General features: G+C 38.9%; 1 protein-coding gene across 10 annotated transcripts in view; it reads left to right on the plus strand.

The window, feature by feature from the left end:
• FMN1 (formin 1) overlaps positions 1-25939 on the plus strand; it is a 475676-nt gene that overhangs the window by 163037 nt on the left and 286700 nt on the right. Inside the window, exon 8 of one of the 10 annotated variants that reach the window (XM_070468950.1) lies at positions 15537-15776. The exons of the other annotated variants lie outside the window; for them this stretch is intronic. Within the exon in view, the coding sequence (XP_070325051.1) occupies positions 15537-15553 (17 nt within the window). The 3' untranslated portion in view covers positions 15554-15776. Of the gene's footprint in view, positions 1-15536; positions 15777-25939 lie in introns of those variants that run through there. 10 annotated transcript variants of the gene reach the window in all.

Below are 25939 nucleotides of genomic sequence, written 5' to 3' on the forward strand. Positions count from 1 at the left end.
AGCTGGCCTGGGACTGGGGGCTGGCACAAGGACCACCATACTCAAGGAACACTGTGGCTTTTGTAGTAAATAGAACCTAACAGCAGGCATCAGGGTTACTGTGAGTATGCAAGCTGTCAGTGTGTATGGCACCTCTTTGGGCTCATTCACACCACCCAGAACCTTGGAGTAGCTCAGGAGCGTCCCTCCTTGGAGTAATTTAGGTAACCCATTCCTCAACTTGATAATAAAGATCCGCCTACTTTCTGGTTTGTTTCTAATTTAGGTTCCCTTGGTTATAAAGTGATAGAGCTGTTTGCCACCCTTCCTGGTGAGTCAGACATTCTTGTCTCCACCAGCCAGGGAGAGCTATAAATATCTTGGAATATTTCACTGGCCTCTAGTACTTTTAAAAACTTCATTCATAGCTGACAAGCTACGTTAGGCATGAATGGATTTTCCTTTAATGTCATATGTCCATTCAGATTTTACTAAGTGTCTTCTTTCATGGTCTAGGCAATAGGTTAATTCATTGTATATTTCACAGGACTTTGTGACATGTTACCATCCCTTGCATGGAGTTAGGGTGATGGTCCGGAAATTGGAAGCTGTACACACAGCCCAGGAAAACTTTGCATCTTATACTGAGAAACCAGAGGTGACACAGTGTTACAGACTTCTACTTACTATGTATCTGGGAGCTGTGGGGGAGGGAGACTGACATCCTGAACACAAATGGGGACCAAGAATTGATATTAAGCAGAGGGAATTCCAAAATGTGGACCAGCGACTCAGGAATCATATGTTGTGTCGTAGGAAATATTAGTAAAGGTCTTTAGCTCAGAGGACTAAAAGCAAGAGCTTACAGAATCTGAAACTTTAGAATATTTAAAATTTAGAGCTACAAGCATCTCAGAAATTGTGTGATTCACCCCATTAGTTTTACAAATGAGAGCCAGAGAGGTTATGACTTACTGAAAGACACATGTAATTAATAAGAGAGCTGAAATGACAGCAGAAAGAGAAGAACCACAGCTTCATGTCGGGGATGGGGGTGGGGGAATGCATTGGAGAGTGAGTGATTTTTTTTTTTTCCTGCCAACATACAACAATTAAAGGTCCAGGAAGAAAAGCACATGGGAATAGGAGCATTTAAGAATTATTCTGATTATTAAAAGAACAAAGTATTATGGCATTGGAGTGAGTCCATCTGAATAATAAAGGAGAGATATGGGTACCATGCCAGCTCACCAGACACATCCATAGAAATTAACTGGGTCATTTCATGCTGCTTTTTAACTCATAAAAATTGTCAACAGGAATTTTAATGGTATCTTTAATACGATCTAGTCTCACTTAAGCAATGTAAAGCAAAGAAAAATGCTTCTGGTTTGTGGATTCTTGCAAAGTTCAGGTGGGGCTCAGGGCTGGTCTCAGTTTGTATGCTGAAATGCGGGGTGCATGTTATTTGATTTTAGGAGGTACAGGAACAAATGTTTTTATTTTAATTGTTGTGTATTTCAGTAGTCTTATGATGTTTTAGAGAAAATAAAACAAGCACTAAAATCCACTTTGAAGCTGCTTTTGGGGAAAGGCTGAAGTTTGATATGCTATACCCTGTGCCACATTTTCACAAATACCTCCTTTCACTATTTTTTTTTTTACTGAAAATGTCTATCCAGGCGACCTCATTTTTCTTCTCTTCTTCAAATCTATTGCCAGCTGCCCAATGCTTGTTCTCTGGATCCTCCACCAAGCACCACTCTACCATTCCAACCTCTGTACCTTCCCTCCTACCACTCCCCCCACAACACACGTCTTTCACTTGCAACGCATTGAATTCTTTCCTCCGGTCCACCTTTACTGTTCTGGGATCCCTCACCCGCTCAGCCAAGAAAGGGCACTCACTCACTCAGATCCCTCTTCCCAGAAACAGCAATTGGGACATGGTGAATGTTTTCCTCTTTGATAGAACAAATGACTGTATTTCTGACTAGTAACTAAAGCAAAGGTCCCATGGCTAAACTCTTGAGCACTCTTTCCCAGAGGAAGGTGTGACGATGTAAGATGAGAAAAGTAGAAGATGATCTCAGAGAGAAAGAAATTGAACCAGGGAAATCTTAAGGATGTGCTTATGTTTGGTATTTCCCTTACTTTGGGTTTCATGGATTTGAGCATCAAATAGAGTTGAGTTTGAAGCTTGGCTCTTCCATGTTCTGTTTAAAAAGAGCAATGATAATAATTTAAAATAATTGTTGTAAAGATAAAATGAGATAATATATGAAGTTAATGGCATAACAACTAGCTTATTAGGTTATTTATTTTTTGACCACACCAAGCATCTTGCACGGTCTTAGACCCCCAACCAGGGATTGTACCTGGGTCCATGGCATGAAAGCATGGAGTCCTAACCACTGGATCACCAGGGTGTGTGTGTGCGTGCGTGCGTGCGTGTATGGTCAGTTGTGTCCGACTCATTGAGACCCCATAGACTGTAGGCAACCAGGCTCCTGTGTCCATGGAATTTTACAGGAGAGAATACTGGAGCGGGTTGCCATTCCTTCTCCAGGGGATTTTCCCGACCCAGGGATCAAAATGCATCTCTTGCATTTCCTGCATTTGTTGGCGGATTCTTTACCATTGTGCCACCTGGGAAACCTGGATTGTCAAGGAATTCCCACAATCAGCTTTCTAAAAAAACAGTTTATGCTGAAGTGTAGCATACATGTGGAAAATTGCTCATATTACAAGTGCTGATGAAAAAATCACTCAACCTCAGAAAGAAATGGAAATTTTTATTTGCGCCAAATTAAAACTTAAAACCTGGGAATAGACTTTCAGAAATCTCCAAGAACTGTTCTGTCCATTAGAGAGTGTAGTGGATCTTGAGTCATGACCACCTTACAAGATTAAGGAAGGGTGTTCCTAAGGAGTAATCTTGTTGATGCTCGGAGAATGTTGTTTTATATGGTTGAGTAGTTGTTTCCGCTGATGGAAAGGTTTGGTCAGTGTATAATGCGGATACACAATATACAATAGAGGGGAAAGGGGAAGCCAAAGTCCAAAGAGAAAACGTAATTTGTAAATTTTCCTTGACTTGCTTTAGAATACAAATTTTTATTTCATCACAAATAATATAATAGCTCCTTGAATTATAACAAAGTGAACATAACCACCATGCAAATCAAGAAATAGTCCATTGCCTACAACCCCAAGGCCCCTATCTTGCCCCCTTCCTATTACGGCTACCTTTTTCCTCCAAAGAAACCACAATTCTTACTTCTAACACTATAGATTAGTTTCAGTGCTTTTGAACCTAAATGGATTCATTTTGTGTCTGACTGCTTTCCTTCAGCATTAAGCTTGTGAGAACCAAACATGTAATCATAGGTACCTGTAATCCATTTGTTTTCATTGTTCTATACTACTTCACTACATTTCGATGTGTTTATTCATCCATAATGGACCTTCATGTTGTCCTCAGTGTGGGGCTGTTACGAGTATGTTGCTGTTCACTTTCTTGTATGTGTCTTTTGGCACACAAAGGAACACATTTCTCCTTGGTATATACCGGGGAGTGGAATTGCTGGTCGTAGGATATGTCTGTATTCAGTGTCAGTTGTTCAGTTGCTGAGTCGTGTCTGACTCTGCGACCCCATGGATTACAGCATGCCAGGCCTCCCTGTCCTTCACTATTTCCCAGAGTTTGCTCAAACTCATGTCCCTTCTGTTGATGATACCATCCAGCCATCTCATCCTCTGTTCTCCTCCTGCTCTCAGTCTTTCCCAGAATCACGGCCTTTTCCAATGAGCTGGCTCCTCGCATCAGGTGGCGGAAGTCCTGGGGCTTCAGCTTCCGCATCAGTTCTTCCAGTGAATGCTTGGAGTTGATTTCTATTAGGATCAACTGGTTTTATCTCCTGCTGTCCAGAGTTGTCCGCAGCACCACAATTCAAAAACATCGATTCTCCAGTGTTAGTCGATGATACCAAATACTTTTCCAAAATGATGGTATCAATTTATATTCCCATCACCAAAACATCACAGTTCTGATTGTGCCACATCTTTGCCAACATTTGGTTTGGTTGATTTTTCTAATTCAAGCCAGTCTGTTGTTAACTGGTGTTTCCCAGTCAAGCACTTTTTCGTATGCTTATTGACCATTGGGTATCCTGTTTTGTAAAGTGCCTGTTTGAACCACTTGTTCATTTTTAGTAAGTAGATTCTTTTTTATTATTTTACACAGAAGTTATTTTTGTTATTTTAACAGCCATTTGGTTAAATATGTTGGAAGTAATTTCTCTTACTCTCTGGATTAGTTTTTCATTATCTTAATGGTGCCTTTTGATGAACAGAATTTCTCACTTTTATTATAATCATTCTTGTCCTATCATTAGGGTATTTTAAACCTTCTTAAAATAATCCTTTCCTAACTTAGTCATGAAAATATTCTCTTATAAAGGTATTGATGTTCTTCATTTGTCTTTAGGCTTATAATACACTGGGCATTGGTTTTTGTGTACAAGTTGAGGTGGGGATCAAGTTTGTTTTTTCTATATCAAAATTATCTGGAATTATTTACTGAGAAACCTACCTTCTTCCCCTGGACCCTGTATTCTGTTCCAGTATTCTCTAGATTTATCTAACCTTGTAACAGTGTAGCACTGTCTTAATGACAACTATAATAAATCATGATCTACTAGAGTGTATCCTTTAACCTTGGTTATTCTCAGCTCTTTATATTTGCATATGCATTTTAAAATTACTTTATTAATTTGGACATTATGGTTTTGATTGCATCGACATCTTTACAATACTGAGTTTTTAATTCCATATAGTGTGTGTATCTTTTCTATAAATACTTATTTATATATTGTCTTTTCTGATTTCTCTGTTCAGTTTTCCTTGTGGAGGTTTTAGTTTCCCTTAAATCAGTTCCTAAGTATTCTAAAATTTTGATGCAGTTGTGCACATTTTAAAAAATTCCATTTTATGACTTTTTGTCAGACTGTCTCAATAAAATAGTTAACTGTAATTATTGAACTGTTTCCTTATTAATGAACCTTTTAACTGTTAGAATCTTTAATTGTTGCAAACAGTGCTTTAATGAAATTATTATATATCTATTTGTGCATACCAGTGAGTGTTTTGATAGGATAGAAGTGGAATTTTTAGAGTTCCTGCCCATCTTAAACGCTGATAGATACTACACAGCTGCCCTCTCAAAATATGGAACCCTTTAATACTCAGCTAAAACAGGAATGTCCTTTACTCACATTTCACCAGTATTCATTTAGTTTATGCCAGTCTAAGGTTAAAAATTGCATACCACTATTTTTAATTTGTATTTCTCCGATACTCACATAGTTGGACGTCTCTTCATTGTCTTTTGTGACTTGTTTGCCCTTTTGTAAATTGGGTCATTAGTCTCTATTCTTACTGATTTAAAAGGAGGTTTTTATATGTTACGGGAATTAGTCCTTGATTTCCTTATATATACAGATGTAAATATATATCAAAATCCTAGTCTTTAACTTGCCATATCTTTTACCTTTTGCTGTCATTCCTTATATGGAAATTTTGTTTCGTGTAGTCATATCTTTTCAGGGAGTTGTTTTTATTGTTGATGGTCTTAAGGAAGCCTTTCCCAACCTACACTTGAACAATATATGTATTTTAACTCATATGCATGTATATTTAGATTTTTATTCAGTCTGCAATTTATTTCTGTGTGTGGCATATGTAAAGATATGTTATAGGTGTCAGTGTTAGCTTATAGACTCTGTTTTTTATTTTGTTTTCATCTTAGTTCTAGTTTTTCAGTTGAGAGTCTTAGGGTTTTTTTATAGACAAATGATGACAATTTGCATTTGTTGTAAAATAGATATAACATAAAATTTATCATCTTAACCATGAAAATTTTTCGATCACTTACTCAAAACATTTATTAACACTGTGTATATGTAGCACATAATGGTTTACCTAAGGGTGAATAGATGTTAGCCATTTTAAGTAGAGTTCAGTAGTGTTAAGTGTATTTATGCTGTGTAACAGATACCTAGAACTTTCTCATCTTCATACCTGAACTTGTGCACATTAATCAGCCGTTCATTTCTCCTGTTTTCCCAAACTCCGGCTACTGCTATCCTGTTTTCTATTTCTATGAATTTGACTATTTCAGGTACCTCATATAAGTGGAATCATACAGTATTTGTCTTTGTATGACTGGTTTATTTCACTTTGCATAATATCCTCAAGATTCATCCCTTTGTTAGAATGTATCAGATTCTTCTCCATTTTTAAGGTTGAATAATATTCTACTATATGGTCTGTACCACATTTTCTTTATCCATCCATCTGTCAATAAACACTTGGGTTGCTTCTACTTTGAGCTATTGTGAATAATGCTGCTATCACCATAAATGTACAAATATTTCCTTGGAACCCTGCTTTGAATTCTTTTGAGTATGTACTAGAGGTGGGATTGTTGGATCATATGGCAATTTTATTTTACTTTTTTAGGAGCCTCCATACTGTTTTTCATAGCTGCTAAATGTATATGATACATTGCTACTGTATTGTGCAAGTTCCAATTTACCCACCTTGTCAACACTTGTTACTTTCTGATTTTTTTATTTGTTTAGTAGTAGCCACCTCAATCAGTGTATTGTCTCATTGGGTTTTGATTTGAATTTCTCTAATTATTAGCGCTGTTGAATGTCTTCTCATGTGCCTATTGGTCACTGGTATGCCTTCTTTGGATGAATGTCTATTCAGATACTATTGCCCATTTTTAGTCAAATTTTTACCTAGGGAAAAAAAAACACAGATTGTTGCCTATCTCTTTTTACGGACTTTTTCTATTGACTAGAGCCTCCAAAACAAAGCTAGAAAAATAGAAATTAGTAGACTTCCTTCTGCTATTCCTGATTTTATAGATTTCCATCTAATATTTTCCAGTTAAGTATTATATTGGTTGGACATTTTTTGGTCAATAGCTTTTATCAAGTTAAGGAGTGTTATTTATATATCTGGGCTTCTATGTGTTGAAATCACAAAAAGTAGTTTGAGTTTAATATGTGAGGGATATATTTATTAAAATGACTGTGTGATTCATGTTATTTTAAGAAAATCTGATTATCCAGTAATTACATTTTAGATTCATTAGTGTGGAACCTTCTCTGTACTATCTCATCATGATGAAAGGCTGAATTTGATTTGCTGATATTCTGGTCATTTTAAATAAAGAAAAGTCTTAGCCAAGTGTAATAAATTTTGTGAATTCAAGATAAGGTAATCTCAAGGAAACTCTGGAGACATTCTTCATGTTTTAAGTAGCAAAGTGTGCGGTGACTGCAATGGATTTGTTAAGATGGAAATGGCAACGAAATGGGTTTTCAGTCTGCCCCTTGTGTTTTTCTCTAATGTTTTTTCCTTAGTATTAATGTTCCTTCTTCAGTGGACTACCAGTCGAGCTAAGTGGAAGTGAACTTTGGAAAGCAGCTCTATTGTGTGTTGAGTTACATGGCATAGCTAGGACAACTCCTGGGGGGTTTCCCTTGCCTTAGTCAGAACACATGTTCTATCTTGTATTGTAATCTTAGAAGTTTCAGGTAAATGGCAGTGAAATCAGAGTTACTATTGCTTCTAGATCATATCTAACTGTTATTTAGTAACATCTAGCATATTGTAAGTGTCTAGTTCATTATCAATTCCACTATTACAATTAATAGTATACGTGCATTTATTTAGCAAATATTTACTGTCTGTTATATACTGGTAAGTTTGATAGATGCTTGGAGTTCAAAGATGAATGAGGCAAGATCCTTTCACTCCAGCAACTCAGGGGTATTAGGTAGGTGATGGAAAGTAACCTAGGGGAGAGAGAGGTGAAGTGTATACAAATAAGTGCAATAAAATAGTCTAATGCTCTTATTAAAGTGTGTCTAGTATATCACAGAACACAAAGGAGAGTATGGTCATCCTCTTTGGGGAAACTGGGACAGGCCTCTTGAGCAGACATGGAAGATAGTAGTCTGGATAAGTCATGGGGAAGCAAGGTAGACCAAAGAGTCAGAGGAAGGATGGAGCAGAGCTTGTTTGAAGAATAGTGGATAGTTTATTTTGACTGATAGGTAAGAAGTAAAGGGAATGATATGCAAGGATGTTATTTGCCTGTAAACTTGGAGAAGGCCAGGTCTTTACAGGAGAGAAAAATATAGTGTTATGCTGTGCTGAAGACCTCAGGCCGTAGATAGTGGGGAGAACTGTTGAAAGGTTTTAGGCAGGGGAGTAACAGAACCAAATGCAGATATTGTAGGACTACTTTAGAGATATTGAGGATGAGTATGGATCTGGGAAGGAGGTGAGTGGCTACTGGGGGAAGTAGGGAGACCAGTTTGGTGTGATCCTTGTAGTGACCCAGAAGATAGATGATAGGGGCAATCAATGATTTCTACTTTCTTGTGAACACATACATTTAAAAAAATTGTTATTTTTGATATTAAGTGACATTGGAATCAAAGTTAATAAAAAACAATTTAGATATTCTTGGTTGCATTTTAGGTGATGGCTTATACCTTTTGCTAAGCCAGGGCTACTAGAAGAATAAAATAATTTGAATTCATTGCCCGCCCAGCCTGGAATGAATGTGCAACTTAATAGCAGTATATATTTATCCTTATGGCTTCCCTGGTGGCTCAGTGGTAGAGAATCCACTGATTATGGATTATCCAATACATGGGTAAAATATGTGTTCAGCTCTAGGTCAATTTGCTTGAAACAGACGTACAAAACCAGTTGTCTGAAACCAGTTTACCTGGATTAGTTTATCAACCACTTATTTCTGTCTTTGGGGCTTCCCTGGTAGCTCAGCAGTAAAGAATGCCTGCATCACGGGAGACTCAGGAGACATAGGCTGGATCCCTGGGTCAGGAAGATCCCCTGAAGAAGGAAGTGGCAACCTACTCTAGTATTTGTGCCAGGAAACTCCCATGAGCAGAGGAGCCTGGCAGACTACAGCCTGTGGGGTCACAAAGAGTCAAACACAACTGAGTGTGCATACACACACACATTACTGTCTTCAACAGCAAATAGTCATGTTTGCAACGCTCGAGCACAGTAACCTACTGCTGACCCACCAGGGACTTTCTGTGATGAGTCAGTTACTTTCTGAGGACATCAACTGCTCCTTCCTGGTCAGCAAAGTCAGTACCTTACAATCAAACTGGGTAAGCCATTTTCCTCTGCTTCTTTCTCTTCGCATTCTACCCGTCCTTCCCCCAGTTCCAGAAAGCCTTTGACTATCCCACCCTCTCATGAGCTCCTCTGAATCCCTTGGTCACTAGGTACTACCTGTGATAGGTCTTCTGTTGTTGAATTTTTATTCAAATTATACATCATTTAACAGTTTATGTGTTCGTTTTGTGTCCCAATTCATCTCTCAGTCTCTAGTGAGGCAGGAAGTAATCTGGGGAGCCCGTTAATTCAGATAATACCGATATCTGGAGTAGGGTCCATGAATCTGCCTTTTTCACATGATGCACAGGTATATAGTGCTAGATCAGTAGTCTTTCAATGGGGGGATGCAGAAGGACCCTCTTAAGAGGTGAGGGGGAGGCATGGATAATTTTGAGCAATTTACCTTCCATATCCTCAACTTTCATTAGCGTTTTCTTTTAAGTTTATTTATCTATCTGTTCATTTTCGGCTGCCCTGGGTCTTTGTTACTGCTCAGGCCTCTGTAGTTGCAGTGAGCGGGGTCCACTCTCCAGCTGCGGTGTGTGGGCTTCTCATTGCAGGGGCCTCTCTTGTTCCAGAGCTCAGGCTCAAGGCCTCCGTGGTTGTGGCTCCTGGACTCCGCAAAGTACAGGCTTAGTAGTTGTGGTACACAGACTTAGTTTTAACGTGGCACATGGCATCCTCCCCGATCAGGGATTAAACCTGAGGCTCCTGCATTGGCAGATGGATTCTCTACCACTGAGCCACCAGGGAAGCCCTTCTTAAGTTAGTGCTTTCTTAATTTAAATGGACCTCTAACCAGTTTATAAAGGGAACGTATTTAACCTATTCCGAATTTTGCTCTACTTGCTCAGGTGCAAAAACCACCAGGGTTTCAAAGGATAATTCCAAGTAATGTATCCATGAAGCCTTCTTTATTAGAGCACCAAAAGTTTCATCCTATCCGTTCCAATAAGAGTTATATTTCCAAATAACTTTTATTGTTTAATAATGATCACATTTCAATATGTTTTCATAGGTTAGATACTAAAAAATTTTTGATAACTTAGCCCAGAAGTAAACCTAAAACTGGGCTTCCCAGATGGCTCAGTGGTAAAGAATCTGCCTGCCAATGCAGGAGACACTGGTTTGATCCCTGGGTTGAGAAGATCCGCTGGAGAAGGAAATGGCAACCCCACTCCAGTATTCTTGCCTGGAAAATCCCATGGACAGAGGAGCCTGGCAGGGCTACAGTCAGACACGAGTTAGTAACTAAACAACAACAACAAAACCTAAAACTGATTGTGATCAGAGGAAAGTTTTAAAAATCATTTTTGTATTTGTATTCCTTGAAAATTATGAGGGTGAATGATAGTCATTCAAGTATAAAAAAGCTATTGCTTTTTTTTTTTTTTTTTGGAGGGGGGTTCCTTTTTTATTAGAGGGTACTTGCTTTATTACTGAATTCTGTTAAAAGTAACTGAAATGTTTAGAAGGAAGAAAAAGAGCCAGGTAAAATTTCTGAATGTTAGAGCCATTTGTTCACAGCCTTTTAAAACAGATAATGCTGAGTGGCAAATTATGATATTATTAGATTCCATTAACTACCTTTAAAAAATTAGTAGCTTTACTTTTCAGATCAGTATTTATAAATTGTCCTGTTTAAACTTACAGTGACAAGTTTCAAACATCAGTGTAGAATGTGTGAGTTTATTTTTTTAGAGAAATTGTAGTGTGTGCATGAGCAAGAGTTTCAAGAGGACTTTTCTAGTTTGTACTTTGAAAAACGCTGCATCAGAATCACTGGTGACCATGTAAAAAATGTAGCTCACTGGGTCTGATCCAGGAATGATCATGTGTGTGATAATAGCTGACATTTATTTAGTTCTGTGTGCCAACGCAAGTGAAAGCGGCAGGTTCATTTCTACAAAACGTGTCAATTCTATTTGCCTTTCCTGAGGGCATGGCAGATCTCTGTTCCCTGTGGCTTACTGCCTGGTTCTCAGTGGCTATAACCAGAGCCTAAGGTTGCAGAGGACACAGCCAATTCCCTCCAGTGTGAGCCTGCTCAGAGAACTTGCTCCCTTCCCTTCCCACCCCTGCACTTGTGGAGTCAGCCCATCTTTAGATAGTCTCAGAGCAGAAGCGTCTGGACTCCCTCCCCAACCTCCTCACACCTGTCCCCTTCTCACCCAAACTCAGATCAGCTGTAGGGTGTTTGAAGAAGACTGGGATGGCCAATGTCACTGCCAGGAACAAACAGATTCTGTCCTATTGTGCTGTACCTGGAGGAGCTTCCCGCTTCTGTGTCAGGTATGAGCTGAGCTTCCAGCACTCTGAGCCAGACCTCTGGGGCATCAGCGAGTTGGGAGTGTGGGCTCTGTCTTGCTTTGTTCCTTTTCTTTCTTTAAAGTGGGTCACTGCCTTTATTTATTTGTTTGTTTTATTAATTTTTTGAAGTATAGTTGATTTAAAATACTGTTAGTTTCAGATATGCAGCAGTTATTCAGTTATATACATACATATATGATTTATATATTTTTTTATATTTATTATCTTTCATATTATTTCCCATTGCAGGTTATTACAAAATACTGAATATAGTTCCTTGTGCTATATAGTAGATCACTGTTGTTTATATGTTTTGTTTATAGTAATTGTTGTTGTTCAGTTATGTCTGACTCTCTGCAACCCCATGGACTGCAGCATGCCAGGCTTCTCTGTTCTTCACTGTCTCCCAGACTCTGCTCAAACTCATGTCCATTGAGTTGGTGATGCCATCCAACCATCTCATTCTCTGTCACCCCTTTCTCCTTTCTCCTCCTGCCCTCAATCTTTCCTGGGTTCAGGGTCTTTTCTGATGAATCAGCTCAGGTGGCCAAAGTATTGGAGCTTCATCTTCAGCATCAGTTCTTGCAATGAATATGCAGGACTGATTTCCTTTAAGATTGACTGATTTGATCTCCTTGCTGTCCAAGGGACTCTCAAGAGTCCTCTCCTTCACCACAATTTGAAAGCATTGATAATTTGGTGCTCAGCTTTCTTTTTTGTCCAACTGTCACATCCATCCATGACTACTGGAAAATCCATAGCTTTGACTATACAGACCTTTGTAGACAAAGTGATATTTCTGCTTTTTAATGTGCTGTCTAGGTTTGTCATAGCTTTTCTTCCAAGGAGCAAGCATCTTTTTAATTTCATGACTATAGTCACCACCCACAGTGGTTTTGGAGTCCAAGAAAATAAAGTCTGTCACTGTTTCCACATTTTCCTCATGTATTTGCCATGAAGTGATGGGACTAGATGCCATGATCTTAGTTTTTTGAATGTTGAACTTTAAGTCAGCTTTTTCACTCTCTTCTTTTACCCTCATCAATAGGCTATTTAGTTCCTCTTTGCTTTTTGCCATTAGCATTGTATCACCTGCATATCTGAGATTGTTGCTATTTCTCCCAGCAGTCTTGGTGGCAGCCTTTGAATCATCCAGCCCAGCATTTTGCATGATGTACTCTGCATAGAAGTTAAATAAACAGGGTTAAACATACAGCCTTGACGTACTCCCTTCCCAATTAATGTGTATCTGTTAATCCCAAGCTCCCAATTTATCCCTCTCCACTGTCTCTCCTTTGGTAATCATAAGTTTGTTTTCTATGTCTGTGAGTCTGTTTCAGTGTTGTGAGTTCATCTGTATCACTTTTTAAGATGCTACATATAAGTGATATCACATGACATTTGTCTTTCTCTGATTTCCTTCACTTAGTCTGATCATCCGTCCATCCATGTTGCTGCAAATGGCATCATTTCATTCTTTTTTTATGGCTGTGTAATATTCCGTTGTACATATACACCGTATCATCTTAAACCAATCATCTGTTTATGGGTGGTTGGGTTGTTTCTGTATCTCGGCAGTTGTGAATAGTACTGCAATGAACGTTGGTGTGCATGTGTCTTTTTGAGTTAGAGTTTTTGTCTTTTCTTGATGTGTGCTCAGAGATGGGATTATAGGGTTGTATAATAACTGTATTTTTAGTTTTTTAGGGAACCTCCATACTGTTATTCACAGAGGCTGCACATTTTACATTCCCACTAACAGGATAGGAGGGTTCCGTTTTCTCCATACCCTCTTCAGCATTCATTATTTGTAGATGTTTTTGATGATGTTCATTCTTACAGGTAGGTAAGAGCTTTGATAGGTAGGTAGTTTTGAGCTTTGATCTCATTGTAGTTTTTATCTTGTCACATGCCTGTTAACCATCTCTATGTCTTCTTTGGAGAAATGTCTATTCAGGTGTTCTCCCATTTTTTGGATGGGATTGCTTATTTTTATGGAGCGGTATGACATGTTTGTATATTTTGGAAATTGTCAGTTGCATTGCTTGCAGACATTTTCTCCCATTCCATAGGTTGTCTTTTCATTTTGTTTATGGCTTCCTTTGCTATATGAAAGCTTTTAATTAAGTCTTATTTGTTTATTTCCATTACTCTAGGAGACAGTTCCAAAAATATATTGCTGCCATTTATGTTTTGCCTATGTTTTTCTCTAGGAATTTTATAGTATCCAGTCTTACATTTAGAATATTAATCCATTTTTTTTTATTTTTATGTACAGTGTTAGGGAATGTTCTAATTTTATTCTTTTATATGTAACTGTCCAGTTTTCTCAGCACCACTAATTGAAGAGACTGTCTATTCTCTATTGTATATTCTTGCCTCCTTTGTCAGACTAGTTAAAATAAGTATGTGAGTTTATTTCTGGGTTTTATATCCTGTTATATTGATGTGTGTGTCAGTTTTTGTGCCAGTGTCATATTGTTTTGATTATCATAACTTTGTACTATAGTCTGAAGCCGGGGCAAGTGATTCCTCCTGTTCTGTTCTTCTTTCTCCAGATTGTTTTGGCTATTCAAGATTCTTAATTTTAGTAAGGATCAGAAATAAGTCAGTTGCTGCAAAGTTCAAAGTCATTTTTAAAACTAGCTGTGAATGGTTACAACCCTGATAAGATATAGAGAACAAAGAATAGAAGGAGTACAGGAAAATGCTAACAGTGGTGTCTCAGAGGAGTGGATTTACCTGTTTTCTAAATTATAATTCTTAAATATAAGCATATTTATATTGCTTTTACAATTTAGAAATCTGTTCTAAATTATCCTTTCTAAGAGGTGCGATACAAGACACTCATAAGTGGCACAAATGAATACTCTGTCACTTGTTCTCCAAGAGAATATTTCCATTTTTCAGTGATAACAACTAATAATGAATCTGTTTTACATCTGCCAAGCCCTATGGAAATGAACTAAATATTACACAGAGTAGATAACTATAATCCATAGTATAATGCTATGAGGTAGATCATTATTCATAGTTTATTAAAGAGGATACTGAACTTTAGAAAAAGTTATGTAGTTTTCTTGGGCTTTGCATAGCTAGTAAAGAGAGAAGCTAGTATTTGAACCTTGGTAGCTGGTTCCAAGACTACTGTTTTGCATCATTAAATTGACAGACATGTCAGCTCACACCAGCTGACACCATGCTCCATCCTTTCTGAGGAACATTTCTAGGAACTGAAATGAGAGCTCAGTTTGAAATGAATGGAAAAAAATATTGGATATGGCATGATGATGAATGGATAAAATCCTGTAATGTGTTCTGACATGAAATTGTGTATAGAGGAGGTAATTCACGTAATAAACATTCAAGGTTAATTTTAGTTGAAATGCAACATTTATTTAAATGATATTGCCTGAACACCTCCTACATGCCGGGACTTGTTTGAGGCATTGAAATACATCAGTGAATCAAGAAGGAAAAAGTTCAGCCTTCTAGAAGCTTGCTTCTAAGGGAACAGGGGAGCATGTTAGTGGTGAATACAGATAGTGAAGACATAAAATACAGAGATTGTGTGTTAGATGGTGATAAATGCTATGGAAAATAAAAGTTGGAGAAGAGGCACTGGGATTGTGTTGGAAGACTTGGTTACCACTTTATAGTATGGTCTGGATAGGACCCCTTAAGATTGTGACATTTGAGCAAAGAAATAAGAAAAGAGAAAAGAAATTGAGCAAAGAAATAAAAGAAGTAAGGGGCTACAGGGGAAGGGAACCACCAGTGCAAAGCCTCTGAGTGCAGAATGGGTATAGTGTGGGCTGGGGAGCTACAGCTATTAGCCAGAAATGGAAATTCAAGAGAAATGTAGTCAGAGGCTCTTAACCTGGGGTCTGAGGACCTCTAAGGAGTTCAAGGATAAAATTCAGGTGGTCTGTTAATTTGGATGGGAAAACATTCCATCCAGTTTTTTTCATAATAACATCTAACTGGAATTTAACATGTTTCATCAGGTCCCAATCCTGGATAACAGAACTGATGACCTTGTCAGCAGTGGAAGTCACAGATATTATCACATCCCATGATGGTTGTTGTAGACCTCTTAAAATATGGTTATTTTCATCACTACATCACATCAAAGTTCCATTAGTCATTAGACCTGCCACTGGATCCTATTATTTAATGTATTAATAAAGGAGTACATGTATTACTATTATATACCACAATTAAAATAACACTGAGTTGGTTTCCTCTGTAATCTATGGTATTTCATTTTATACATCTAAATATAGTCTTCAGAGGAAGGCTATGCCTTCCTCCAGGGCATCTTCCCGACTCGGGGATTGAACCCTTGCCTCTTACGTCTCCTGTGTTGGCAGATGGGTTCTTGACCACTGGCGCCACCTGGTGAGCCTAAAGGGATCAGTAGGCGTTGCCACTGCCCAAGAGGCCTGTGGCACAAAAGGCACGGAGGAGTCGCTGACGAAGAGCTTTGCAGGCCAGTGTGAAATCTTGTTTGATGTCGGCCTCTTTGTTGAGAGTGAAATAGGGAGCTGTGAGGGAATTTTGAGCAGAGACTTGACATGATTTTCTTTGTGTCTAGAAGAGCCCACTCTGGCTGCTTTGTTTAATTAGGGACAAGGGGGCGGGGAAGGAGAGTATGGGGCCCAGCAGACCCAGGTTGCAGTTATCAGATTGTTATGTTATCATAACATAATATGCAATGCAGGAGACCCCAGTTTGATTCCTATATAATATGCAATGCAGGAGACCCTGGTTTGACTTCCTGGGTCAGAAAGATCCCCTGGAGAAGGGATAGGCTACCGACTCCAGTATTTGTGGACTTTCCCTGATGGCTCAGCTGGTAAAGAATCCGCCTGCAATGCTGGAGACCTGGGTTCAATCCCTGGGTTGGGAAGATCTCCAAGAGAAGGGAAAGGCTACCCACTCTAGTAGTCTGGTCTGGAGAATTCCATGGACTGTATAGTCCATGGGGTCGCAAAGAGTCGGACATGGCTGAGCAACTTTCACTTTCACTTTCATGGTGATCCAGGCAAGAGATTGTACTTGCTTGGGGCACAGTGGCATGGACTATGGTGGTAGAAAAGGAGGCAGTAAAAAATAATCAGATTTTGAATTTGTTTTAAAGGCAGATCCACTGGGGTTTCTTGATTGAATGTAGGGGAGAGTAGTCAGGGATGACCACAGAGGTTTTGACTTGAGCCATGGAAGGACAGAACTGTTGTTGACAGGAGAAGACTTGGTGGTAGGGGAAAGATGAAGCATTATTTCTGAGATGTGAAACTCGAGGCATCAATTTGACATGCACAAGGAAGTGTTAGCAGGCATTTGGATGCTATATGAGTGTGGAGTTGGGGGCGAGGAGGGCTTCTGAGATGTGTTTTGGGGAGTCATTTGCACATCTAAAAGTTGATATTTAAAACTCAAATTGGTGAGATGCTGAGTGGAGATAGAAAAGGGGAACCAGAAGGGCATGACCCTAGAGAACTCCAGTCGCAAGAGATTGAGGTGAAGAGGAAAAATCAACAGAGTAAGCTGAGGATGAGTGCCCAGTGAGGCAGCCAGAAAACCAAGAGATCGTGGGATTCTGAATGCTGAGCCCAAAAAGGAGTGTGAAGGAGTGGGGGAAGTGTGCCAAATGGTAGAGCAGAAAAAAATAAGGACCGAGAACTGACCATTGAATTTAGAAGCACAGAGGATCCTGGTGGAGGGGGCTTGGGCAGAAGTCTCATTCTGAGTGGCTTTAAGAGAATGACAGTTGGAGACAATATGTGAGCAACTTTTTTGAGAAGTTTTGCAAAAGGAGCTAAATCGGGGTAGTAGCTGGTGGGGCATGTGGGGTCAAAAGAAAGGTTTCGTTTTGTTCTAACTAAGATGGGAGATGTAATAGTTCTTTTGTATGCCAGAGAGAAGGTTCTAGCAGAAAGGGAAAATTTGAGGTAGGAAGAAGGCAGGCTTCCTGGAATGGTATCTTTGAGAAATTGATTTGAATAGAGATCTTAGGCACTAGCAGAGGAGTTGGCTTTGATAGGAATATGAAAAGTCATCTCTAGTAACCAATCCCAAGAGCAAAGACTATGGGTATCAATGCTGGTAGGTAGAATGATGTGGAGGTTCTTCCAGCAGCTTCAGTTTTGTCAGTGGAATAGGAAGCAAAGTTATCAGTTTGGAATGAAAATAAAATTATTGAAAGGGAAAAAATTATTTTTAATACTAGTAATAACAGCTGAAAATATGTATTATACACCTATGCACCAGACAGTGCTATAAATACTGTACAAATATTGACTAATCTCTTTAGCAACTTTGTAAGGTAGGAATCATCATTATCCTTATTTAAGGATGAGGGAACAGGCACAGCAGGTGAAATAACTTGACCCAGATGCCACTACTTGTGGGTGCCCAAGCTAGCATGCAAACCAGATATCCTAGGTCCAGAGTCTGCTCTCAGCATCTACAGTGAAACTGACCTTCTCAAAGATAGTACCCACTTTACTTCCTTAACCAGTGACCCTCAGTGTCCTACAAAATGAAATACTAGTCACCCTCTTAAGATGAAAGTATGCAAACCACTTAGCACAACGCCCGATTCACAGAAAACAGTCAATGAATGTTCTAACAGCAGTTCATTTTTGTTGATAAAGGTGTTGATGGTTTATGATTCTGTTGATTGCTTTTTAGACAACATTAGGTGTCATGGTTTAAAAATGGTTTCCAGCTAGAGGAACAGAAACAGTATCTTACGCTTTATTAATGTTTATGTGATTACCAGCAAGGTTGAATGTTTGCTCCTACGCTTAGCGGGCATGGAAACAGTGACTCTGACTTTGTATTTCTGTGACATCTGTTGCCACAGTAACTAAGGCAGTGAATCGGAGAGGGAGTGTGTGAATCCACGAGCCTGGCCGCCAGCTTGCTGGTTGAGTGAGCCAAAGGGGCTGGATGAGCTGGAAGCTGTAGAATCTGATGGCTGGATGCATCTTGGTGCTTATTCAGCTGTGGCTTCTCTATTAGGAGCAGCTGTCAATGTGGCTCCAGGAGTCTCCCTCACAAAATGAAGCACATGATGACAGTTGGAGGAGGAAGAGTAAATATTACTAAAGATGAATGGGTATAGTAATGACCAAGTGGGAAAAAACCTGTGGACGTGTGGGGATGAGTTCATGCTGACTAGTTGGTACCATGAGGGATGAATTTTAGGAAACCACTAATTGGGGTGGATCCTTTGCAGAGGACTGGGCCTGAGTCATATCTGTTATGTGGGATGAGTCCTCCAAGGAAGTCCGTGTCTGCAGGCTGTGTCCTCAGCAGACCCTCCAGAATGCTGGCTTCTTCTGGTAGTGAGTGGAAAGCTTGGGTTGGTGTTATCATGACTGATTTTTGTCCTCATCAGTGAATACGTATGGAGCTGGACTAGTATACAGAGTATAGCCAGGCTTCCTGGATTCGGATCCTGGCTATATTCCTTATCATCCCCGTGAACGTGGGCAAGGACTTCACCTCTCTGGGTCTCTGTCTCTAAAATGGGGGTGTGCTTGTGTGCATGCTAAGTGGCTTCAGTCTTGTCCGACTCTTTGCAGCCCTATGGACTGTAGCCCGCCAGGCTCCTCTGTCCATGGGATTCTCCAGGCAAGAGTACTGGAGTGGGTTGTCATGCCCTCCTCCAGGACATCTTCCCAACCCAGAGATCGAACTAACATCCCTTACACACCTGCATTGGCAGACAGGTTCTTTACCACTAGAGCCACCTGGAAAGCCCCAATATGGAGGGAGTAATAATACATCCCACATAAAATACATACAACTTTATGGGATTGAGTTAAAATATGTTTCATCAAATGTCTGATGCATATTATCTGCATCTCAAATGACAATGTTATAATTGGCATTTTGCAGTGAAAATTGGCAGCATTTTTTTTCTCTCCTAGTGGTACATGAATAATGATTCATCTTGAAATCAATGGTGTCTTATGTTTGAGGAAATATTGTATATTATTAGTAGAGCATTAATTATGGCTTGCTAATAGAAAATGCTATGTAAGTGTTAACATGTATTTGGCTTTACAATCACAACCAGATCCTAATGACTCTGCTAAACACATAAGAATATATTCATTGCAAGCTCCTTATCCCTGTACTGTGAGAGCTCTGAAAGGCAAAACAAAAATCTAAGTAAGTTAGAATATCTACCCATAAAGAGTCACGTGATCTCCTGTTTCAGGACGTGTTATATGACTTTCAAGGTTATTCGTGTCTTGACCGCCCAGATCACTCCCCCTAATATGTGGGTAACACGTTCCAAATTCTGGCCACTCTGCTCTCCCCATGGTGGTCTCTTCCATTTCAGTCAGCTAATACTGGACATCTGTATCCTAGCCCCACATTTACTCCCCAAGAGAGCTTTAATTTTGAGAAGATAAATTTTAATACTCCAGTTTCTGTCCACCACCTTCTTTCATTCCAGCTTTATGCCTCAGTTCCCCCCAAACCACAGATTCCTTCTCTTCCTTGGGGGCTTGATGCCAGACATCTTCCTCTATGTCTGTCAGCCTTTCCTGTCTTCCCTTCCTTCTTAGGACACTGAAATTCTTCCTTCAGTCAATTCCTGGTAATGTCCTTCGTTTCATGACCGCGTCATCTTCTGTGACAGCCATCTAACAAAACCCCAGCCCTGGAGGGATCCAACATCTGTTTCTTCTTACCTTGACCCAGGCTGTGGAAGCCTTTGGAGAAAATGATTCAGTGTCCAGGTTCTGCCCCTGAGACTCGCAGCCCTACCCCATCCACCGCTTGAATAAGTGTTGCTAGACCACTCTCCTGTGTCCACGGCAGCTGCTTTTTCCAGTATGTTCCACCACACGCTCAAAATTTCTGGTTCTTGCCTTTCAGCCTGAACATCTGACCTCATTTAAAAGTCATGAAGAGGCTTCAGAGTATGGTAGAAGATACTTGTTAGAAGTAGTCAGGAAATCTGAGCTCTGCTCAACAGCCATGTGACTTTTTTCCCCTCTTGCAGTTATAAAAAGTGTTTTCACCTGAGTATGGATCTGAGCTTCTGTTCTAGAGCAAATGAGTCATTTTATTTGGATATTAGTTTCTTCCTGTGTACCTTGAGGGAGAGGCTCTGGTCTAAGTGACTTCTGAAATTTTGTCTTTAAAATTCTGTAATTTTATAAAAGAAGCAGACGCACAGATACAGAGGACAAACTAGTGGTTGACAGTGATGGGGAGGGGCAATCGAGGGGAGGTGTGTCTGGGTTAGTTGCTCAGTTGTGTCCAACTCTCTGTGATCCCATGGGGGAAGTACAAACCCTGAGTGTGAGATAGTCTTGGGGATGCACTGTACCACACAGGACATGTAGCCAGTATTTTCTAACAAATGTAAATTGAATGTAACCTTCAAATTTGTGTAAAAATTTTAAAAGAATCTGTGATTTTAAGATTTAAGTTTTGTGTGGTTTTCTGAACAATCGCTAATTTACAGGAAGAGATTATTTCTGATAATGTCGTTTCTTTGGTAAAATGAGAAAATTCTCATTTGTCATAGAAACCTGGAAGGCATGTTGCTTTTTGTGATAGCAAGTTTATCCTTTTCCTATTTTATTTTTGAATCAGTAAAAATGATTTCCTGTGGTTTGGGCTATCATTTTATCAGTAGAAAGGAAGAGAAACTTGAGTATTTTGTTTTTCTGAAATAGAGTTAGTCAAGACTTTGCCTTGAACCTCAGACTGGGGTTTCTGGGGAAGAAGGATGTATGTTTCCTGACCAGATTTCACACTGAAGAGTGGGTTGGGTATATCAGCCAGCAGCACCTGAAGCTTTGCTGCAAGAATAAACTGCGCATTTCTTAATAATTGCAAATGATGTAAGTGACAGGGTTAATATCTAAACTATGCAAACAGCTTATACAACTCAATATCAAAAAAACTAAAACCCAGCCAGACCTAAATAGACATTTCTCCAAAGAAAACATGCAGATGGCCAACAGGCAAATGAAAAGATGCTCAGTATTGCTAATTATTAGAGAAATGCAAATCAAACCACAAGGAAGTGTTGGCCCTACACTGATCAGAATGGCCATCATCAAAAAGTCTACAAACAATAAATGCTGAAGAGGGCATGGAAAAAAGAGAACCTTCCTACAGTACTGTTGGTGATGTAACTTGGTATAGCCACTATGGAGAACAGTATGGAGGTTCTTTAAAAAACTAAAAATAGAGCTACTATATGATCCAGCAATCCCACTTCTGGGCATATAACCAGAAAAGACAAAAACTCGAAAAGATGCATGCGCTGCAATGTCCACTGCAGCACTATTTACAATGAGCAAGATATGGAGACAACTGAAGTGCCCACAACAGATGATTGATTGGTTTAAGAAGATACAGTATGTGTGTGTGCACATATATATGTACATACATGCTCATACATAACTACATACACACACATGATGGAATATTACTCAGCCATAAAAATAATGAAATGATGCCATTTTCAGCAATATGGATAGACCTAAAGAATATCATAATAAGTGAAATAAGACAAAGACTTATGTTATATGATATCACTTATATGCAGAATCTAAAAAATAATACAGATAAATGTATATACAAAACAAACAGATTTACAGACATGGAAAACAAATTTATGGTTACGAAAGGGCGAAAGGGTGGGGGATAAGGAGTATGGGATTAACAGATACAAACTACTATACATAAGCAACAAGGATTTACTGTATAGCACAAGAAACTGTATCCAATATTCTGTAATAGCTTATAATGGAAAATAATCTGAAGATACATATGTGTGTGTATATATAATCTGAAAAAATATATGTATATATATGTATATGTGTGTATATGTATATAAAACTGAATCACTTCTCTGTATACCTGAAACACATGCAATATTGTAAAACAACTAAATACTTCAGTTAAAAAGCTGCACATTTCTATCAGTTGAGCTGATATCCTTTACACGCTGCTCAGATAGTATACTTCTAGAATGATAATCTAGCGGGTTACATTAGGTTTACTAGTAAAGTGGAATTGACCAGAAGATCTTGCCATTTTTATTCCCGTCTGCAGCCCCTTCTATATCATCCTGCCATTTGAATGTTACTCCAAGATGCTAAAATTTCAGAGAGAGTACAGAAGGGCAGGGAAGAACCCAAGTCCTGTGCATTGGCTGTTTGCTCATCAGCTTGGATGGAGGAGAGCTTGGAGTTAGTAGCAGATGGAGATGCATGCTTTTTACAATCTAGATATATGTGACACCTTATAGCGTCCCCCGACAACATTGGTTGAGGATAACCCTAACAGTAACCGTGGTTCTCAGCCTTGGCTGTCTATCAGAATCACCTGGAAAGCTGTTAAAAAATCCAATGCCTAATGTGCATCTCGTACCAACAAAATCTATCTCTGGGCTGGAATTCCTGCTTCAGTGGTTTTTCAGCCTCCCTGGGTGATTCTAATATGTAGCCAAGGCTGAGAACCACTGAATAGAGGCTTTACAGGGAGGGATTAAATTGGTCGGCTGATGCAGAAGTTTGGCTTTCACAAGGGAGCTGGTTGTGTCTCCAGTTTGTCTTGGCTGATTTTTGACTGTAGTAACACTGGAGCAAGCTCATAGGTGGGCAGCTGGCCACAACTGACTTTTCAGAAGTGTGTGTTTGAGGGGCCACTGTGTTGTGTGTGTTGAATCACTCTTTGTCTTCATATGCTCTTAACAGTGGCCTTCCTCTCTCTCTACAAGAAGGGGAAGAGAACCATACTAAACCATCAAAAAAAAAAAAAAAAAAAAGCAGGGGAAGAGGATGATGTGTGCATTTGTGCTCTCTGTTGCCTTCATTTCATGTCATTGTTTGTTGAGTTCACTTTAAAAAGTAGATAACTGACTTCCTTGTAATTTTCAGTGAAAAATCATATGAAAAGATCAGATTACTTGGGGGAGAAAACAAAACTCAAACCGCCATTATAAAACTAAAGCAGCAAAATCCAGGAGATTTCAAGGAAAGCAAGCTCAACTGCAATGTTTAGAATCAGGGTTTCTAGGTAGCTAAAAGATTTCTACTGTAACTCCATCTCTGTGCACGCATAATCTCCGGTTTTTAGAAATTCTTGACCTGTTGTGCGTAGTTCTCCCTAAGAGTGCCAAGAGATCCTGAAGTAGGGTTGCCAGACAAAATATAGGATGTCCCGTTAAATATGACTTTCAGATAAACAATAATTTTTTAGTGTTAAGTACCACATATTGCCTGAGAGACCCTAACACTAAAAAATGATCTGCTGGTTATCTGAAGTTCACTTTTAACTGAGTTTTCTTGAGTTTTTATTTTACTTTTTTTATGATTTTATATATATATGTATATATATTTTAATTTATTTATTTGACTACATCAGGTCTTGCTTGCAGCAGGAGAGATCTAGTTCCCCCACCAGGAGTCAAACCTGGGTCCCATGCATTGGAGGTTTTTCTTAGATGTCTAATAGGTTTTCTCAGCTTTGGTTTTAGGATTGAGAGAGACTTGAAAATAGATATATATATGAAAAATCAGTTCTTAAATTCTGACTGGTAGAAGCGATGCAAGTCAAGACTTTACGCTTAACAGGTAATAAGCACAGTGGCGGGGGTAATGTGTTGTACTTTGGAGTACTTTTCCACCATGTGGGAGAAACAAGTGTCCTGTTGCCCTTAGAAATCTGGGCAGGTAGCCTGGCCTCCTGGGTACTTGTCTGGCCTGGTTTACTAGAAAATTCCACTCTCAGTCAAGTTAAAGCTGGCTGGCTTTCACCTGCCTCTCCAGGGACTGACCTTCATCTCCCCTTCTCCTGAGGTTCCTTTTGTTGGCTGTAGGGGACTCTGTCAGCTACAGGGTCCAGGGACAAGCTGAAGAGTGAAGAACTCCCAGAGTTTTCAGTCAGATATCTAGTGCTTGTATGTGCCCCATGAGGAATGTATTTTCACTCGGACTCTGTGTATGCTTTCTAATTTTTCTCACTGACTTTAAATGAAGTTTTATGTAGAAAAAGTATATGTGTGAGATTTTGAACACATTCGTTATCTTTTGTGGAAAAGAGTCCCGTGTAATTTCAAACTACTAGGAAAATAGAGAAGTGGAATGAACACTTACATACTAATCGTCTGTACGCAAACATGTTGCCACAGTTTCTTCAGACTTGTGAAGCCAGGGCTGAGACCACTTTTACAACCTCTCTTAATCCAGTTTCTCTGCTTTTCTCCCCAGCCGCTTTCTGGTTTGTGTGGGGGTCACCACTATTACAGGAAAGTCAGTTGTGAATGGCATCATCTGTGTATTCCTAGAGCACGGGTTTTCTAAACCGTGTATATATGGTATTGCCATATATACTTTGACAATCATATCACTGTAAATAATACCAGTATTGTCTTTTCCTTTCCAGTTTTCACATCTCATTTCTTACTGCATAGTCCCAGACCTTTAGTATACATAGGAAAACATGAGTGACTGTGGGTATTCTTAAGCTGGCTTCCTGAGGTTTTACTATGATGTGTGAAGTTTGCTGAAAAATTCTTAATGTCCTGAGTTTGACTTCCTTCTATTCTAAATTAGCTCAGAGTTTTTTTCTTTTTCTTTTTAAAATGGAGGGTGACTGTTGAGCTTTATCAGGACACTTTTTTGTTTCATTCTGTATCATTTTGAGACTTTGAGATACAATGCCTTTTCTCCTTTAGTGTGTTAGTATGTTAGATATCACTGATAAGTTTTCAGATGATATATAATTCTTACATTCTTAGAATAAACCTTGCTTAGTTACATGGCTTATTTTCATATGTTGGCTAATTAGACTTGCTAATTTTAGTTTTACTTTTTAGTCTATCCTCTTACTGATTTTAATTGTATTATAGAAAGTGAACGTGGTCTGTATAATATTTAAATTTTTTGGAGCAATTTTCTCTGTGATCAATTTTAGAAAATACATCATGTGTCTGAAAAGGATGCATGTTGTTTCTGTTGGATTCTGGGATATGGATAATAAAGTTTGTTTCTTATGCCAGTCACTTGCATTTTTATTTGCTTGATCTATAGTTTCTAATAGAAGGGTTCTGCTTATCTCCTATCATTTAATTTATTTTGTCAGTTTTTACTTTATGTATTTTAAGGCTAAGATGTTAGTGACATTCAAGATCATTACTATACCCAATGCCTTAGTTAAGAAGTAAAACATTAGAAATACATTTGTACCCTCCTGGGCGCCTTCTACCTTCCCCTTATGTGAAATTGTTTATTAATTACATGTACTTCTTTATACATAGGTATAAAATCCCTAAATATGTATAATATGATTGTGTGTTTTAACATTCTAAAAGTGATATCCAACTGTATTTTTTGGCAACTTTTTCTCTCAAAATTAT

Source organism: Odocoileus virginianus, chromosome 6 (genome assembly GCF_023699985.2).
Source record: "Odocoileus virginianus isolate 20LAN1187 ecotype Illinois chromosome 6, Ovbor_1.2, whole genome shotgun sequence".
Taxonomy (NCBI): Eukaryota; Metazoa; Chordata; class Mammalia; order Artiodactyla; family Cervidae; genus Odocoileus; species Odocoileus virginianus.